We start from the raw sequence: 20,128 nt of genomic DNA on the forward strand, positions 1-20,128 counted from the left end.
GGGGTCCGGAAATGCCAGGATGCGGCGCGGACCCGAAATGAAGAGGGAATGAATCAACTGGTAAGTCTTAACATGGAGATTTAGCTTTCCTTATTCCCTTCTCTCTCTCACCTTTTGTTCTGGTCTTTTTCTCCCTAGGCGCTGGGGCGTGACTGCGAATCCGGATGATCGCTGCTGAACATGGAGGCGCCCTGAAAAGATGAGTGGAATGCGGCGCTGCAGCAATCGACGCGATGAGCTTTTAAATAAAAGTCTTCCTTTTCAGGATTGTCGGCGAGATGTCTCCGGGATGCGGTATTAAGCAGGTAAGGACTTTTCCTTCTTCTGTTCTCTTCTTCTCTTCCTTTGCAGGTGATCCAGGATGCTGGCAGGCGTGGCAGAAGTCAGGATGCAGGAGCAGACACAGCGAGCGTCCAGCTGCTAGATGCAGAACAACGCGAAGCACGTGTGGCTGTTCGGGTGGGGTTTAAATAGCCTTGGAAGAAGTTCCAGGTATGTATCCTTCCTCCAATCAGGTATGTATCCTTCCCCGACCACGCCCGGATGGTAAATTAGTCCCACAGGTAAAGTAGTTCCTTTCAGGCCTCAAGGAGGCTGGGATCCTGCAGCATGGTCTGCATCAGGTAAGTGCACCCAAGCACTCCCATAATGAGCCTGGCGCCTATGGCGCCAGGCCTGATGTCTTTTATGAGCCTGGCGCCATAGGCGCCAGGACAAAGTCCAAAGGGCCCCTATATGGGGTTGCTGGGTCCTTCCTTGGGGACTGGATGTCCGCTTTCGGGGACGCAGGGCTTGAAACGGCTCCCCGGGAGCGGGCATCATGACAGGTACCCACTTGCAAGCCCCTGTGGGCTAAAGAAAGCAAAAAAGACAGAACCGCAGGAATGTCGCATGCAAAAGGATCCACATTCTTAATCCTGCACCAGTCGCAGAACTTTCTCCAACGGCAACAGTACAGGGACTTTATTGCCGGCCGTCTGGCCGAAAGCAACACCTCCATCACGTCTTCAGGGAGGTCCCAATCCTTATACCTCAACCTTTCAGAAGCCAAGTGTGAAGGTTGAGAGATCCGACCTCTGGATGGAGAACCTGACCACCCCCTCCCGTGAGAGCAGATCGTCTCGGTAGGGAAGACGACGTGGAGGGCAGATGGACAAGTCGAGAAGGTCCGGGTACTACGTCCTCCGAGCCCACGCCGGAGCAATGAGGATCATCCGGGAACCGAACTTCCGTAACCTCTACAGCACTTGCGGGATGACGAAACGTGTACAGCAGTGGGAATGACCACTCCACCATGAACGCGTCTCCTAAGGCTCCTTTTGGAGGAAATTCCCGCGAGCAGAACCTCTCGCACTTCCGGTTGACACTGGAGGCGAAGAGATCCACTTGAGGGGTCCCCAAAAGGGCGAAGATCTCCAGGAGAATCTCCTGAGCCAACTCCCACTCGTGAGAGATCGTGCTCTGCCTGCTCAGAGCGTCCGCCGCCACGTTTTTGTCTCCGGCCAGATGAACTGCCGAGATCGAAACCTCCTGCTGGATGGCCCAGAACTAGAGCTGCATCGCCTCCCTGCACATAAGAAGTGACCCTGCCCCCCCTTTTTGTTGAGGTAGTGCATGGCCACTCTGTTGTCCGTCAGGATCAGGACATTCTTTCCTTGCACAGTCGGCAGAAAAGCCTTCAGGGCTAGCCTGACGGCCCTCAGCTCCAACAGTTTGATATGGAGTCTGGACACCGACGGAGACCAACGACCGCTGACTGTCAGCTCGTTGGCATGAGCTCCCCATCCCGTGAGGGATGCATCCGTCGCTATCGTCACCTCCGGCCAGGGAATCCAAAACGGAGCCCCCTTCATCAAGTTGCCTTCGACAGCCCACCACAGAAGGTCCTGGGCGACCGAGGGCGGCACCTGAACCGGGTCCAACATCCTGCCGGAGGACTGCGACCATTGCATCTTGAGTGCCCACTGCAAAGATCTCATCCGCAGGCGAGCCTCTGGCACCAGAAGAATGCAGAATGCCATGAGGCCGAGCAACCTCAAGAACTCGAACGCTGGGAGCGTCTGGGCATGCTGAAACTTGTGTACCATCTGCTGAATGTGAAGAGCCCTCACCTGGGGAGGAAAACACTGCCCCAGGGAAGTGTCGAGCACTGCTCCGATGTACTGGAGCCGCTGTGTTGGCGTCAAATGGGACTTCTTTAAATTGAGGGAGAAGCCCAGCCTGTGAAGGGAGTGGCAGGTGACGGACAGATGATCCAGGACTTGCTCGGGAGAGCTCCCCCTGATCAACCAATCGTCCAGGTAGGGGTAGACGTGAATCCCCCCTTGCCTGAGATGCGCTGCCACCACCACCATGAGCCTGGTGAAAACCCTCGGGGCGGAGGTCAATCCGAACGGCAGGACCCGAAACTGAAAGTGCGAGTCACCAACCGCGAACCTCAGGTACTTCTTGTGCTTGGGATGGATCGGCACATGGAAGTAAGCATCCTTGAGGTCGAGAGACACCAACCAGTCCTGAAGCTGAAGGGCCTGGAGGACTTGAGAGAGAGTAACCATCTTGAACTTGTCCTTCCTGAGGAGTTTGTTCAAACCGCGCAAGTCCATGATGGGTCTCAATCCCCCGTCTTTCTTCGAAATCAAAAAATAAGGGGAATACCATCCCTTGTTCCTCTCCGCTACAGGCACCAGTTCTATGGCGCCTTTCTCCAGCAGGGCATGAATTTCCTGCGCAAGGAGCGGATCCAGACTCTTCAAAGAGAGGTTCCATGGTGGATTGTCGTGAGGCCTCTGCCGAAAGGGAAGACAGTAGCCGTGGGTTATGATCTCCAGAACCCACACATCTGAAGTAATGGCACGCCACTCTACAAGATGCTGCGCCAGCCTTCCACCAACCGGCGAACCATGGGACATGGCCTCATGACTGAGTGGTAGCGGCTGCAGCGTTACCTGAGGGCAAAGAGGCAACTGCCCAAGCGGCCTTGGCACCACGGTACCCTGTCGTCCACCACGGGTACCCTGTCGTCCACCTCAGGTACCCCTGCGTTGGCCTCTTTGACTGCTAGCTCCTCTCGCTTTACTGAAGGACGAGTAATAGCGAAAGGAACCACCCCTCCATTGCTGTCCCCTAGGACGAAAAGGCGGAGGTTGGCGAACTGCAGCGCCTAAACGACTTCGCTGCAGCTTTGGAGGTCTGCACCTCTCAAGGCTCTCGTCAGCCTTGCTGCCAAAAAGGTGTTCACCGTCAAAGGGCATGTTGAGGAGCCGCGACTGCACATCAGGAGCAAACCCCAACTTCCGCAACCACGCAAACCTGCGTATCACGGTGCCCGCCGCAAATGAACCTGCTGACGCATTCAGCCATGTCCAAACCCGACTGAACGGACTCACACATGGCATGCTTACCATCCTGGACCATAGCAAGGAAACCATCCTGTTCGTCCCCTCGGGAATATGTTCAGCCGCTAACGCAACACAGTTCCACAGAGTGTGTGTGAAACGAGACAAGGCACATATGGAGTTGGCCGCCTGAAGCGCCATACCACCCGAAGAAAACACTTTCTTCGCCCAGCCATCAAAACGTTTGTCGTCCCTATCAGGAGGGATGGTAGGGTACAACGCCTGCTTTGCCGGGGCCGTGGCCGCCTGCATCACCAAACTCTCCAGAGTGGGATGCCTGGTCAAGTAGCCGGGGTCGCTACTGGCTGGACGGTATTTTCGTGACAAGGACCTGCCCACTGCCGGGAGACTCTCCGGAGCAGTCCAAGCCGCCGCCACCCTTCTCTGTAGAGCCATATGAAACGGCAGTACCGGGTCAGTTGGGGGACCAACATCAAGGATGTCCGTGAGATCATCCTGCACAAACTCCTCTGGGGGGAGCAGACCATCCCAAGTACTCGGAGACCCTAGCCATAAGGCGCCGGTACGAGGAATCGGCATGAGAGCAAGGCTCAGGCCTACAAAACTCCACCTCCGGAGAGGTGACCAGTCCACTGGCATCATGCAGTGACTGCCTCAAATCGTCAAATTGGCTATGGCCAGAGACCATCTCATCTGGAACCTGACTAGGAACCAGCCCATCAGAATCCTCATCCACCCCAAAATATATTCCAGGTGGTGAAAAGAAGGCACCCGAGAGTGCTTGCTCTTAACCAGAGCCTTTCTAGGGGGTTCACCCGTGCCACGGGGTACCTCCGACACCCCGGCCTCGAAAGGCGTTGAGTGAATCGGCGCCGACGTCGAGAGAACAGGCATCGGCGGCGAGAGGATCGGCGTCGAGTAAATCGGCGTCGACGTCAGATGCAGCGCCGCCAGCATCAACGGCGTCGACACAGTCCTCGAAGCCGGAGCTCCGAGCGTGTCCTTCGATGACCTGAGCGTCGACGGCTTCAACAACTTCCTCGGAGCCGGAGCCTCGAGAAAGCCCGTCGACGCCCTCGACGCCTCAGGCGTCGATGTCTTCCTCGAAGACATCACAGGTGCACACGGTCTCGAACGCGTCGAGGACCGGGACCTGGAACGGGTACGTCGAGAACGAGTCCCCTTGTCCGAACGGGACCTCTCCCGTGACTCGTGCCGACCACTCTTGCGAGCGGTGTCTCTCGACTTCTCACGGCCGACCCCACTCGGGGGCGCGGACGGTTTAGTACCCTGCGACTCGAGAATCGCCAGCATTTTCTTCCCGAAGGAAGCCCATTCCTCCGGCGTCGCACGGCTGGTGGGGTAAGCGACGTGCCAGGCAGAGTCCTCAGAAGAGGACCTGGAAGACGACCGCTGTCGGCGCTTCCGAGAATGCCTCGAAGAGGCCGAGGAGTGGCGAGACCGACTCCTAGAAGGAGACCCACGAGACTTCCGACGACGACGCGGAGAGTCACCTCTCGAATCATCCGTCGAAAGCCCCGCAGACTTCAACTTCCAGGGCTTGGACACCCGACCTACCAACAACTTCTTCTTACGTTCCCGTAAGGCTTTGGACATGAGCGACTGGCAGTCGATACAGTCATCCGTGTCGTGGGCCTCCCCGAGGCACCAGAGGCAGGCGTCCTGCGAGTCCGTCCCCGACATCTTGGACCCACACTCCCCGCACTTCTTGAAACCCGGACGCGGGGTCGAAGACGAAGTAGAAGACATCTTCTTACGAAGGATTTTCTCACAAAAACGAACTGGTTCGAAGAACAGAACTCCAAAGAGTCGAGGCGTAACCGATATTCACGAAGAAACACGTTCGCGAAAAAAACTGAAGTGAAGCTACGGGCGTCGTGCGTCCTACTTATCACATTGGATGATGTCAGAGGAGGTCCTTGACGACGGCGCATCGACATCATCGACGCAGGAAAAAGTTTCCGAAGCAGCACAGCTGTGGTGATTACCTGTCATAGATATGGAATATGTCGGAGGACCCAATCCCCTCGAAGTGTTTTTTACAGATGTTTTGATTGTCTACGTAACTCAAACATGCTGTCTAGATCAAACCACTAACCTGATATTCCACATGGCGGTACAGTGGTTGATTCATTGCAACTGCTGCTGAAAAAGGCATTTTTGTTCAATGGACAGGAGAACCAGAATACTGAGAGCCACTGGGGCGCATTCCTAGCCTTGTGTCTCAGATTACTGAAAAGAACAAGGTGATTCTAGGGGTATCTTGGCATTTGGAGCTCAGAGCAGCCCATCTGTCATCACTAGAGGAAGCAATGTGCAATAATTGAAGTATAGTTAGAAAAATTAACGTAAAAAGGAATGCAACCTACTTTTCTTATGTCCTTTGTATTGCTGTGACTTGGCCTTTTTCTTCTGCTTTGGCACACTGGATTGGATGTCTTTAGTAGCTGAAAGAGAATAAACTAATTTTACTAAGAAATAAGACCAATTTAAAAAATGTGAATTAACGGAACAATTACGGCTGCAGAAGCGAGAGCATTTGTGAGCAAATAGAATAAGCAATCAAGCTTACTGCTGTGTAATTTTAACACAATGCACTGGTACAGAAATACAAGTCAATCACAATCTCATGTGTTACTGGAATTTATACTGCGTTGCAATCTGCATGATCTGCATGCACTCCTGCGGATCTGCGACTGGAGTGTGTGATGCTAGTGGGGACAGAGATGAACATGCGAGACAGCTTTGTTGTGTTGATACATGCCAACTGGAAGTACCCTGAGCTCAGTTCCAAGGTGTTCTGTGTCAAGAACAGAGGCATGTGTGTCCGGAGGAGAGTCTTGTTTTTTAGAATCAGATTTAATTACATTATGCTGTACCCAAGCTGTCTAGTATTAGCAACCTATTACCACAACACACCATGCCAATGTAAACCACTGTCGCATTGAGGGTCATCAACTGGGGAAAGGTTATCACAAGCAATAATGACCACTCCCGTGGTCTGGAAACCTATTGATATGATATGATAGGTTATTTATAACACGCTTAATACCCAGAGGTTTCTAAGCGCGGACCCAGGGATCGAACCGGTGTTGCTCCGTGTCGTCTTGTTTCCAAGTCGAGCACGCTGCCGCTGAGCTATCCTCCTGGATAAGCACAATGTGGTTGTATCAATACATGTTTTGGAGGAAAATAATTGTTTTTATCAACGAGTAAAGTAAATGGACAAAATGAGTCAGTAAAGGTTGTTGTCTCAAGTTAAGCATCTTAATTGGAAAGTTGATTGAACTGATAGAGGTTTTCTATGAGCATGCATTGGGTGTGATTTCAAAGTAAACTATTTATTTATAAAAAAAAATGAAAGCGTTTCCTCATGTGTTAGCTTTTCCTTTCATGTGTTAAATAAAATGTTGCAGCAAAAAGAAAACATCACAGAAAATAAGTGTCTTTTTCAAAGAAATCTTGCCTGGAAAATACATTTTTGTTCTCCTGTCTGCTTTTGAAGACAATGTTCAGAAAGAATTCAATACCAGTAGTTATTGACTGCACTTTAAACATTCTGATGGGCTGATGCAAGGTCAAGAACAATCTCCATGGGCCAATATAGCCTTGTAGAAGTTGGGGATGGGTCATTAACCCAAATGTTAATGACCCCTCCTAAGGTCTAGAAGGCTATTAGCGCATGGTGGCACTAGCAAATCATGTTTTGGAGGCGAAGTAAAAAACTTTAGTTTAATGTTGAGAAAGTAAATGATCAAACTCAGTATTAAGATGGATTTCCAAAATCAGCCCTGTTGGGAGGATTATGGGAGGCTACCCTGTTTGTGGGAAACACGGAAGAAACCGAGGTTAGTGTTTTACAGGCATGGTATCGAGAGAGATACAGACAAGAGATCACAGTTCGAAAACCTTTATTCAAAGTTATTAGGGTTGGTGTAATGCCCAATTTGCCCCATCTCCAACTTGGGATTTCGTTAACTGATACTTCTAAGGATAGTCCATGTCCGCAAGTCCCAAAACAAAAACTGTATCTGTCAAACCTATGCTTGCCCTCACTCTGAAAACAAATGTTGTGCATGACTGCTTTAAAAGAAAAATAGTGTCCCAAAGAAATATATCCAGGACTGGATTTAGGATTGGCGCTGCCAGTATGCACTATAGTTCAACTGAAACGTGCCCTTTCGAATCCCCCTGGCACATTTTTTGTAATGTCAAAACCACTTCCATCACAAAGTCTTCTAAGGTTAGCTCAGGTACCTTTCCCCAAGCTTCTCAAAGTACGCAGTTCCTGTAGGCTTATTGGAGTTCCCTTCCCCAAGAGTAAGGTCCTCTTGTTTCAAAGTTCACCAAAAAGTTCATAAACACAAAATTTCTGCTTTTCACTGTTCCATTCTTCCTCGTGGATCACAACCAACAGCATACAAGTTCAATATTTCAACACTAGGTCTATACAAGACTTACGAGAACGCATAGCTTTTTACTTCTTCTATGTACCACCACTCTGATACACAGCCCACTCTCCTTATGACTTCTCCCCGTTTGGCTTCAGCTGCAGCAGTGCCTTTAATAGCTGAAATTCTGCGTTCTCCCCTTGCTTCTGGCACCATCTGTATTTTCTCTTGTTCCTTCTTTATCTTGTGCCTCTTGCAACTTTCTGTCTTTACTGTGTCACCTGCACTCTGATCTTCCTGCCATTAAATTATGCCTCTTTCCTTCCGATCCGTGTGCACTGTTAAATTTCCTTTCCTCCGTGCTGCTCGCACGCCTCTTTTTCGGTGCCGATTTCACTTTTAAACTTTTACTATTGCTTGCTTTCCATGCCGCTTGCACATGTAAACTTTCACTCTTGCTTTCTTTTTTGGGTCACTCGGACCCTCTTCTGTCCTTTTGTCAAAAGTTTTCAACACTTTTCCTTCCCTTTAGTGCCGCTTGCACACTTCGGTTTTCTTTTCTTTCTGTCGTGCCGCTAGTACAATTCTTTCTTTATTCAAAAACTCCCACTCCAGCCTCGTGCATGCGTACCAGGTTTCTCATCCCATAGAAACTCACTGGTTAGCGCAGTGCTGTTGGGAAAGGCTAATCAGCTAAAGTGTTGAAGTCAGGATCTCACCACCTGCCTCCTCAGACGCCCCAAGCAACTGGATTCCTCCCAGGGGAATGAGCAATTGCTGGGCCACAAGCAGCAGGATTCAGCACGCCTCCATCCAGCTCCCTGGAGACATGGCTCCCTCGTCACACTGCAACCCTTTTTACACACTGGGTCAGCATCCGGGCGTCCCGTTCTCCACCGGATACCTCGAGGTCTTCCTTCTGCTGCAGCTTCCACAGATCCTTCAGCATCCACACCTCGCTCATCTTTTCTGGCAAAGCTCCACCTTATATACCTTGGTCAGTGTTTAATGACAGTCCGGTGTGCATTGTTGTTATCAAGTGCCTGACTTCATTAAAGGGACATATTGCTAGTGGAATGTAGTAGGCCTTTTCAATCATCTTCCTCCTCACAGTACCATAGGGATCTTTCCCAAAGGTAATCTTTCTTACTCCCGGACTACTGTTCTTCATCCCAGTATGTTTTTGAAATGGGGAGGTGAAGAACGGGACAAGACCAATAAGGATTCTTGCAAAGCGAAGGGTATAAGGTGGTTGAAATTGGGGAGAAGGGGGAACACCCAGTTTGATTTTATTATAACCGGGACAATTCCCTTTTCCCGATATTACCCTTCTTTCCTGGGTATTTGGAATGGTTGGCCGGAGATTGGTAAGCAGTCATTTGACCAGAGTTGGGGAAGGACAAGTCGGTGTCATGGCCAAACAGATTCTGTTCCCTCATTTCACAACCCTTGGCATTCTACTATGATTGGACTTCTCTTTCTTACTCAAGAGAGACAGACCTGAATATCCTATGAAAGCTTAAGGGATGTCTTCCTTATCCCGTTATACCAAAAGGATATCGCGTCTCGCCTGAGGGTCTCACAGGTGATCATCCCTCGCTTGTCCACTCCCAGGGCTGGGATCCAAAAGTGATGGCCCTCCCTTGGGCACCTGAATAAAGGAATCTCAGGGCTTACATGCAAGAATACACTCAGGTTTCGCACATTAGCAAAAACCCAATCAAGTTAAGCTAGCTTAGCAGTCAAGGCTTATTCTCGGGAAAGGTTTGAGAGCGGTCTAGGGCTACAATGAGCAACACCAATAATACAAGGTAGAGAGTAACTATATAAAAACACAGTTATTTATTATGCCTATAGTTACACACTAAGAATATAAAAATAGTACCCAAGTATTGTCACACAAGACCTTATCAAATATATGTATAGACATTCACCATTAGGAGATTAGAATTGCTGCAGGGGTGTCCTATTGTGTTCCTAAACGTTACAATGAACATACCTGTTGGAGTGTTTGCAGTATTTCTTCACTGCTAATTGTGCTTAGGCGGACAGTCATCTTTATATTTCACTCCTGTGGCGGAGCGCAGCGCAGTAGGGGTGTTCCATTGTGTTCACTTGTGTGAGCGGTGCAAGCTGTGATTTGCTTGTTTTGCTAAAGTCTAAATGCCAACAAGAGCTTTTCGTCATATGCTTTCCGCTCCTGCTCCTGTTTTCCGACATCGCTCTGCTCTTCAGACTCACAGCGTTCACGGAGCTGGGTCTGGGTAAACTCGTTTCCTGCAGCACAGTGAGCGAAACAACAGAGTGACTGTTCCGTAAGTGAAGCTCTGATACAGCTACATTAGCAGATGCGGTCAACTGCAAGGTTGTGCCTTCCCTCATTTCATTTTATTTAACACTTCTGTTTAAGGCGTGTTGCAACATTTTGCAACCTTAGGTTTGCAACACCTATTCAACTGCCTTACTTGTTCCCCATTAAGCGGCTGCTAACTGAATATAGTTGCTCTGCATACTTTGATTGATTTATCTGTTACTAAAGCCGCGTCACAACTCTGCCTCAACTAAAAACAGCTGATATTTTTGGAATTACTGTGAACTATCTCTGGACCAGCCTATATAAAGAATCTGTTCTCTTGACACATTGCAGGTGACTGCAGAGGGTTTTGAATTCTTTGAGCCATGCTGTGTTCTCCAGTTCAGAACAGAACAGACCGATTGGATTACTCCAACTACAGAATTGTGTTCTGTAATCTTGTGTACTCTGTAGTGCAGTGTTGGCAACGGCGGAGGGTCCATCCCTTCTTTGAGCAACGCTTTGTTATGGAGTACAGACTGTACCAATCAAGACACCCCTTGCTTGGGAACTGTGCTCTGAAAAAAGACAGTGTCACCAGAACAGTGCAGGTGACAGAGGGAAATAACCTCTTTGAACCACGCTCTGTTTCTCCTTGAACTATTTTTTGATTTTGAATCTGGTGATTTTGGAAATTCTTTTTTTGATAATTTTATATCCTGGTGACAATAATTCAAGCAAGTGTCGTTGGGCTGTTCTTACCCTAAAATGCTGCTGATCTTGCAATAGACAGCGTGTTACATAGCGAATACTTGTGTTTGAAACTGTGTTGTGTGAAAACACGTTTTTGCTTGCACAGAGCGGGTGACTGTGGAGGCTGAATATCCTCTTTGAACTACACTCTGGCTTATATGTAACAGTTCTTTGTCTGATGACTCTGACTTTCCACTAGTCAGTGTGACTCGATGGGGTGGTCCTTAAGAGTATTACTTATTTAACTCCAAGTATTGGAATTATTTTGACTTTGTGCAAAGGGAAGAACTTGCTAGCTGCTAATTTGCAACTTTCTTTTCTTGGGTGTCCTCTATCCTGTTTTTTGCGATATTCGTGTGCTATTGGGTATTCTTTGCTGCATTCAAAATGTAGCTGCGGTCTGACCTACGTAGTCAAGTGCACCCACAAACAGACAGTGATGTGAAAAATACTACTATTGAAATCAATATATGTGTAAATGAATGTGCAGAACGTCTAGTGTCCAACAATGTAGACTTGTGCACTCAGAATGAAGCCCACGTTGTAGCCGCTTTACATCACAATCTTGAACGCACCATTCCCCAATAGACTTAGCTACTAATGTAAAGGGCCGTACAGTCAAACCTACTTTAAAGGGCAGCAAAAAGCGAGGCGCGAAAAATCTCAGACGGGTGTGATGGTACTCCCTCCCACCGCTCGCCGATTGCTGGCCAGTGCATATATGATTATTTTCCAAGACTAATAGGGACAAGCACAGAGATTAAAGCCACTGATGCAATTAAGAAAATGGCCACTATTGATTGCACACAGATGCAGAGTCTTAATGACTTGAGCTTAATTGAATTCTCTTGTATAGATTCTCTAGATTCTCTTGTGCATCCTCTGCCCTGTATGAATGTGGAGATTGTAACCCAACAGACTTGTGACACGCCACGCATCGGTTCTCCCACAGAACCTACCAATTACATCTTGGAAGAAAGTTGAAGATGTCTCTCTATATCCTCCCCAAATTACTATAACCAACCCAGTGATGGTGCAATACACCATACATTACGAGAGGCGGATGATTGCATTAAACTATCCCCCCTGTTCGATCTGCCTTAAACATGGTACTTAGCTCTTCTATCAAACTATATAACAATATCTGGGGGGAGGTAAAAGTACACTCAACAATGCTTTCTACCATATACACAAAGGTTGAGGATCTACACGTGTGTTAGTCGATTGGCAGCTAAAAACATCCCAGATATTAAACATCTCATCACAAAATATGTGCTAGCTGATAATCTGCCCGACACAAACAAAGAGCTCTGTGTAGCTGATGTGCCTATGACTCCTAATGTCGGTCTGTCCAAAATACTTTCTGAAACACTGACTCAGTCTGCAGTTGCCACAGAAGTGTGCTAACCCAGAAGGCTCTCAGACGAATCTACACAAACAACAAACTGCCTCATCTGACTGTTAGGAAAGATTTCCATTTCATGTGTAATTTTCCCTCCAGTTGTGTACCCCCCCAACGTTTTGCTTTGTTTAAAAACCATAGTCTGACTTTGCCAGAGGAGCAGAGCCTTCTGCTGCACTCCTCTGGGCTTTTCGCTCACTTCTTATGGTCATCGGACATGCCCTTAAAGACAATCAGTACTGGGAGACTTTGTTTCCCTCAGTCTTTGTCAATGTTGCAATTTTTCTGCAACATGTTGCAAGTTCACAAATACCTTGCAGTACAGTGCACTTTAGCCTTCCTGTCATTTCTAAAGGCCCTAGTTACTCTTGAAGGATTTTTTTTAGGAGAAGTGCAGATGTGCCTTGGACAGGGCTGGTGGCAGCTTATCTTTTCATGCATTTTCAACCCTTTCCTGCCAGGCAAACCGCGTTTACCACGTTTGGCACGAATAGGTGGCCTGGCTCCAAAATGGCCATGCCACGACATTCTTTGTCCTGTCCTTTTGCCATCTTGCCCATTCACCTTCCCCAGGTCGAGCCGACCCGGGTCAGTCCTTATTTGGGAATGCATTATCCCGCGAAACGCCAAGCTTTTGCAGGCTTCTGCATCCCTTGTGTCTGTGCTTCCAGGATGTGGGCTGGACTGTCTAGTTCTAATACACATCATGGGTGCCAGAGAGTCTGGTGTGCTGTGAATGCCTGGGACCACTGTGGTCCATGATTGGTCCACGTATGGTATGCCAGTATGTGAGCAGATCGCCCTTTGGGTCCTCTTCGTTTTGGCGCAAAGGATATTTTAGATAAGAGAAGGCTCCAAACACCCATACCATGTCAATCTCTGGAGTTCACTGAAATAAGGATAGGATCCAAGTATCATGAAACTAAGAAGCCGAGTCGAGGAACCGCTGGTGAAACGTTAGGAGGTTTGGCACCCTGAGCCCACTGTCGTCCCCTGGACCCCTCTGCATCTGATCAACCTGGAAGGTCTGCGAGTACGCTTGGACCCATTGGAATAGTGGGATCAACTATTCTCGGCACCTTCATCAAAACCTGCAAGTAAGCCCTCTCGGAGTGTCCCTGGGCCAACCAGTGGGCTGACCAGCTTGCGCAGGACCTTTGCCCTGATACAGCCGCCGGTTCGAGGAGGCCCTCGAAACTTGGTACATCGCACGCTCTGTATTCACAGCACACTCACCGAATTTCATACACTTGGCATTCCCAGGTCTAAAGTAAAGTGAGTGCGCCTGAAACAGAGTACACGTGGTTACCTTGTCACCCAGTGCACTGCAGCTGTGCTACTCTGTGCCCTGAAGCCTGCTACAGCGGAACTGGCCTGATCCATCCACCAGGAGCGGAGAAATCGACACTGTCCTGTTTGGGAAGTAAACGCTGTATCTTCGTCGCTGAAAACGGCAGAGCCGTGAGATTGCCACATTTGAACCTGCAACCCAAGTGGACTCGACTGCCGATGTTTGGTCCGGGGCGGCGAGTAATTGCAGCCCTAACCAGTGGCCCCTAGCGCATCCATCTTTTTTTTTTTTAAACCTTTATTTTTGGTATTTAACACACCATACAAATACACACCCACATTAGGGTGGATTATAAACTTAGCGCCATCAACTTGAACCCCATCCCTCACCCCTCCCGTATTCCTCCCCCGACCCCCCACAGCTCCCATTTAATGTCCTTGGTGGGCAACAGTTCTCACCGCCGAGTCCCCTTCCAAGGGATCATTGGCCTGAATTTAAGACTGTATCAGGGTGATCCGCCTGGCTCCGATGTACCCGTTGAGGAAGCCTCTTCTTCATTCATCAGGAAAGTTATCAGCGGGCCCCATATGTCAGGCGGGCGCGCGTGCTGAGGAAGAAGTTTTATGAAGTCTGCCTCTACATCCTGATAGTAGAGTAGGTCCTTTCGCCAGGCGGTGTAGGAAGGAGGGGGGACTGCGGCCCCATGTCATGGCAATTCTCCTGCGGGCTAGTGTCAGTAGGACCCCGGCCAGTCTTCTTGAGGGAGCGGATAGCAATCTTGTAATTCCCAGCAACGCTGCCGTGCATCTCGGTTGTATTGTTTCTCCCACGATTGCCGATGACGTCTCCAGCACTCGGTTCCAGAAGGGGGCTACTTCAGGGCATTCCCATGCCATATGTACAAAGCTTGCGGATACGGTTCCGCACCTCTTGCACTCTGCCCGGATGTCGGGGTGATGCTTGTTAGTTTTTTCAGGTGTGTGATACGTTTGGTGAAGGAAATTAAAATGAATAAGTTTGAGCCGGGAATTAAGTGCGATTTTCTGAGTCTAGTTCAGTATGTAGCCCCAATCTGCATCTGTTATGTTTGTATTTAGCGCTCTTTCCCATCTGGCTTTCGCCCCAATGTTGCCGGGGGGTATTCCAACGGTTAGTGCTTTGTATATTTGTGATACCAGCCTGCCGTCCCCTGGTGCTTGAATGACATCGTGCAGCAATTGCCAAGTAGGGGGTTGACGCGGGAAGTCTGGCAGATGGGTCTGCAGGGTGTAGCGAGTTCGGAAGTAGAGGAACACGTCTAATGCAGAGTTGCCCCCTCTCTGTTTGGCTTGGTCTGGTGTCAGGAAGCCCTCTTCTGTGAATAGGTCCCCTAGGGATTGTATATGTAGCTTACCGACCCACTGGTGGAACACTTTCTCTGATGTTAGGGGGATTCCAGGAATACATTTGACTGGCAAGAGGGGAAGAGTACCTCGTCTGCACCCCAAGCTTCTTAGCCAGAGTCTTCCAGACCTTGTATGTCGTGAGCATCACGTTCATCGTGCAGTTGGGAACGGGGAGCTTGCCGAAGACCACTGCTGTCAGGAAATTGGGAGTTGCCAGGGCCCGTTCCACCTGTACATGAGGACGAATTAATTGCGTTGCGTACCAGTGGCTGAGGTACTGTGCCTGTGCTACCCAGAAGTATTTCTCCAAGTCGGGGAGGGCCAGTCCACCGTTGGACACGGGAAGTGTCAGTATAGAATGCGCTACTCTGGCTGGTCTGCCAGCCCACAGTAAATCAGGAACCAAGCTTTTCAGTCTTTTCAAAAAGGATTGCGGTAGTAGTAGGAGGATATTATTGAAGAGGTACAGTAGCTTTGGCAGCACTACCATTTTGACTAAGGAGGTTCTGCCCCAAAGTGTCAGTGGGAGCGACTTCCAGCGAGAAACCTTGTCTTGTAGGGACTTAATCACCTCCTCGTAGTTATCCCGGAACACCTCTTGTTGGTCTAGTGACAGCTGAATCCCCAGATATCGAACCCCAGCGGTTCTCCACGTGAGACCGAAGTCGTCGGCAAACTGTTTTGTGTCTCGAGTCAGTGGGAAGACGACTGATTTTGAGTGATTGATTTTTAATCCGGAGGCCGCCCTGAATTTGATGTCTTCCCTCATGACTGGGTTCAGATTAACTTCCGGGTCGCGTATAAATAGGGCCACGTCATCGGCATATAGGGATACGATAAGCTTGTGTGGGCCAATGAGGAGACCCCTCTGTTGACGGAGTTCCCGCAGATTGGAGGCTAGTGGCTCCATCACCAGAGCAAATATTAATGTCGAAAGCGGGCACCCTTGTCTCGTGCCACGCTGCAAGTTTATTGAAGTCGATTTTGCCGTGCCTACTACAATATTCGCTTGTGGATTGGTGTATAGGAGAGAAAAGAGTCTGATAAAGCGGGCCCCCAATCCCATCCTGGTGAGGACCATGAACATAAACGGCCACTCCACGGAATCGAACGCCTTTTCTGCATCTAGCAGGACCACAATTGCCTGGTCTGTTGGGTCTAGAGCCTCGATGATTCCAAACATTCTTCGGATGCCGAAGGTCGTATTGCGGCCCGGTATGAAGCCTGCTTGGTCTGCTAGCACCAAGGCCGGCATCAGGGGCATCAATCTATTCGCCAGGATCTTGGCCAGAATTTAATTGTCCAGGTTAAGCAGGGAGATCGGGCGGTACGAGGCGCATTCGTCCGGTGGTTTTCCTGATTTGTGCAGTAGAATGACATTGGCCTCACGGGAGGAGCGGGGGAGAGACCCAAGCTCCAGCGCTTCCTCGTATACTGCTGCCAGCAGGGGAGCCAGGGTTTCTGCAAAGGCTTTGTAAAATTCCCCCGTTAGGCCGTCAGGGCCTGGTGCCTTGGAGGATGGTAGGGTTTTTATAGCAGCTCTAATCTCTTCCTGTGAAATCAGTTCGTTCAGAGGTTCACGCAACAGATGCTCGACCCAATATAGTTCAGTGTCTTCTAGGTATTCCAGAGGGAGGTTTGAGTCTTTCGGGAGCTTGGCGCTGTAAAGATCTTGGTAGAATAGACGGAATTCCACTGCTGTCTTTTCGTCGGTGTGGACTTCCTCGCCTTGCCTGGTTCTGATCCTTTCGATTTGGGATTGCTTGTTATCGGTTTTGATTAGGTTAGCCAATAGAGCACCTGGTTTCTGGCCCTCTCCATATTGTCGGATTTGGCTGGCGCGGTAAAGAAATTTAACCTCTCGCTCCGCTGCTGCGTTGAATTTCTGTAATTCCGTTTTCAAGGCTGCTGCAGACTCGGGGTTGGCATTGTTCGAATTCTAGATCTCGAGTTGCTTTAATTTATTTTTGCTGGTTGTAAGTTCGCTTCTAATTAGCTTGAGGATGCCGTTTTCCTTGGCGAGGCATACTCCTCTGATGAAACATTTTAAGGATTCCCAAATTGTGCCTGCTGAGGGGACCGAGCCCAAGTTGGCCTCCAGAAACACCTCAATCTCCTCTCTTCGGTTGCAAAGGCCTCGTCTCGAAGTGATCCCTGTTTGAAGCGCCATCGCTGTAATGGCGGGGAGGGGTTGGCTGGTTTAAGCTTAAGGAAGAGTGGTGAGTGGTGTGAGAGTGTTCTCGGATGGATACAGCACCGGCCACATGCTAAGGGGCCTTTTATTGAGGTGAAAAAGTAGTCTATCCGGGAGCTTGTATTGTGGACTGCAGAATGAAAGGTATAATCGCGCCGTTCCCCATTGGAGACTCTCCAGGTGTACTGTAAATCAAACGCATTGCAAATTTCTTTTATCTGGAGACTAGCCTTGGAGGGTGGATATTGGGCGGACGTTGATCTGTCTCTCGAAGGATCCATTGCCGTGTTCATGTCACCGCCCCAGATAATTGTTGCCAGATTGAGCAATGAGAGCTGTGTCAACACCCAGCCAAAGTTGTTGGGCCATCTACATTTGGAGCACATGAATTAACAAAGGTCACTTTCTGACCTGCGATGATGCCGCTCACCAATAGTGCTCTGCCTTCATCATCTTTTGCCATGTGTAGTAGCCAGAAACTGAGCCGCTTGTGTATGAGGATAGCAACTCCTCTCGAGTATGTGGAGTAGGATGAAAAGTATCTGTGGAAGCCCCAGCTTTTGGCCCACTGGTGGTCCTACCCCGGGGTGAAATGAGTCTCTTGAATCAGAGCCACGTCCACTTCGTGGCGTCTAAGATAATGCAGAATTTTCCTGGACTTGGCCGGGATGTTGCCGCCTCTTATATTCCACGTTAAAATATTGAATGGGGCGATTTAGATTTTATTTCGGGCCGCATTCCTTGTTTCACGGGTAGCGGTGGTCCGGTTGTGTTTAAGTTTACGCCGGGGTCATTGCTCACAGAATGGAAGCCACGGTGCGATGTCGGGTTTGGCAGCGGGTAGGGAGCCGGTGAGGAGCTGGACAGTCGGGATCCGTTGGCGCTTAACTTTCTCCATAACTTCGGAGGACTCGAACTACGGGCTAACCTCAACAGGCCCGAGACGTAACTCTCCCATGGGTGGGCAACTGGCCCACCGGGAGGTACTGAATTGCCCAACAGTTAACCAAGAAGGCCCATGGAGTCACCATACTGAGGTTTTAGATCCACACCTCATTGGACAGACTCAACGTAGGCTAACAGTAACTAAACTGTGGCTGTGCTGGGGGCACTTGGGGCCTCCCAAGTGACCCAGCCCTGACTCGTGCTGCTGTAAAAGGTCTGGCTTACTTTGTGTTGCTGGACTGTATCCTGTACTCAGCTGTGAAGTGCTCTTTAAGGAGGATTCCTAGGGTGTCTGTCTCTTTGAGGTCTTGGGTGAGCCTGGTTCAGATCCCAGAGACCTAGACGGTCCAGGAACAGATTTGCTTCATCTGGGGTTTGGAAGAACTGGACCTTTCCCTCGTGCTGGATTCTTAAGCGCGCTGGATAAAGAATAGAATACGGCAGTTGACTATTACGTAGTCTCCGTTTGACGCCAGCAAATGTTTTCCTTTGTGACTGTACTGCTGGGGAGAAATCGGGGTAGAAGTGGATTTTATCCCCGTCGTGGCTTAGCTCGCCTTTTTCCCTGGCGAGGCGGAGTAAGGTGTTGCGATCTCTGTAGTTCAACAGTCTCGCTATTATCGGCCTGGGAGGAGCACCTGGTGCTGGTCTCGTTGCGGGAATCCTGTGGGCTCTCTCGATTATGAATAGGTGGGGCAGGGCCTTGCGGCCAAATAAATTGGTGCATAGGGATTCTACAAATTCTTCCATTTTCTCCTGGGACTGCTGCTCTCTCACTCCGACTATCCGCAGGTTGTTTCTCCTCGATCGACCTTCCAAGTCTTCACACTTGGCAGTGGTTAGCTTCATCTGCGATTCCAGCTGAGAGACTCTAGTGGATAGGGTTGCCAAACTGTCATCGAGACCTGACACTTTCTGCTCCATTTCGTTCATGCGTTCGGCATGGGAGTCCATACGATGCTGCAGGAGATCGACCTTGGACGCGAGACCGTCCATTTTATTACTCAGACTGCCAATGCCTGCTTTCAGATCAAGAAGGATTTCTTTTATTTCAAAGGGGTTATCCGCCATTGCGTCCTGATGAGGACAGACAGACGCAGAAGCTTGGTCTTCTTGGTGGGGAGGGGCCCTGGGGGTCAGGCCACTTTCGAAGTTCAGCTTCCTCTGGGATTTATCGTGTTTCCCCATCGTGGCTGCGAGATTGGAAGTGTCGAACGTGGGCTGCGGATGGTCTTGCAGTGCCCCCGGACCCCTCCAGGACCCACCTCCGGATCAGGTCGGTCGCAGCTCGCTGTAATAGGTGACTTAATGGTAGTACAGGAGGAGGAGGGAGTCGGCTTTCATCGTATGTGCAGCTCTCCTCAGTTAACCCAGACCCTGAGGTGAGTTTCAGCGCAAGACTGACGTATGGCAATGGCCACCTGCCATGCGGGCCTCTTGGAATCAGGAGATGCCTGTAGTGGTGGGTCGTTGATACGTGGCAAGGTTATTTAATACGGTGCTCACCTGCTTATGCTTAAACAGGAGGAGGAAGAGCCAGGGTCTAATGCATGTACACATATGCTGTAGTGCAGGGACGAGTGGTCTTCTACAGAAAGGTGGTTGCTCAACGAGTTGTGGCCGGCACCCTCTCCACTTCAGGAGGTGCAGAATGCCCTAGCTTTGATGGGTTTCCCACACGCTCAGCTCGCACGGGTGTCGCCTTGATCCTGATTTGGCAGGGGCTGGAGTGCCGGAGACGCCGGGGGGGGCGCCAGTGGTGTGTTCGCGGCTGAGTTCGATGGCGCTGGGGTGGGGTGGGGGGGACCGACCCCTCCTGGGGAATAGCGTAGTCTCCCCACCCCTCCTTACCTCCCGGCAGCCCCGGAACACCACCTCCAGGCGGGGGGCCACCCCTGAGCGCGCTCGATTCGCGCCTCTTCTAGTGGCGCTCCGTCCGTCCGGGCTCAGGGAATGTAGAGGAAGCGGACGATGGACGCAGAGCCCCACGCTCGCTCCCCGCGTCGCTGCAGCTCCTTCAGGCGCGCTCGCAGCCTCCGAGCAGGGGAGGGGGAGCGAGGCCTAGACACCGCCTGGCGTCCCGCGCTCTACGGCCCA

At 50.1% G+C, this 20,128-nt stretch overlaps 1 protein-coding gene across 5 annotated transcripts in view; it reads right to left on the reverse strand.

Annotated features, from left to right (window-relative positions):
- The window catches only part of MBTD1 (mbt domain containing 1), a 1,870,500-nt gene that overhangs the window by 31,995 nt on the left and 1,818,377 nt on the right, over nt 1-20,128 (reverse strand). For all 5 annotated transcript variants that reach the window (XM_069654918.1, XM_069654914.1, XM_069654913.1 and 2 more), the window contains one exon: nt 5,747-5,824. In XM_069654918.1, the coding sequence (XP_069511019.1) occupies nt 5,747-5,824 (78 nt within the window). The remainder of the gene's footprint in view (nt 1-5,746; nt 5,825-20,128) is intronic.

Source organism: Ambystoma mexicanum, chromosome 3q (assembly GCF_040938575.1).
Source record: "Ambystoma mexicanum isolate Mex_15411 chromosome 3q, UKY_AmexF1_1, whole genome shotgun sequence".
Lineage (NCBI taxonomy): Eukaryota > Metazoa > Chordata > Amphibia > Caudata > Ambystomatidae > Ambystoma > Ambystoma mexicanum.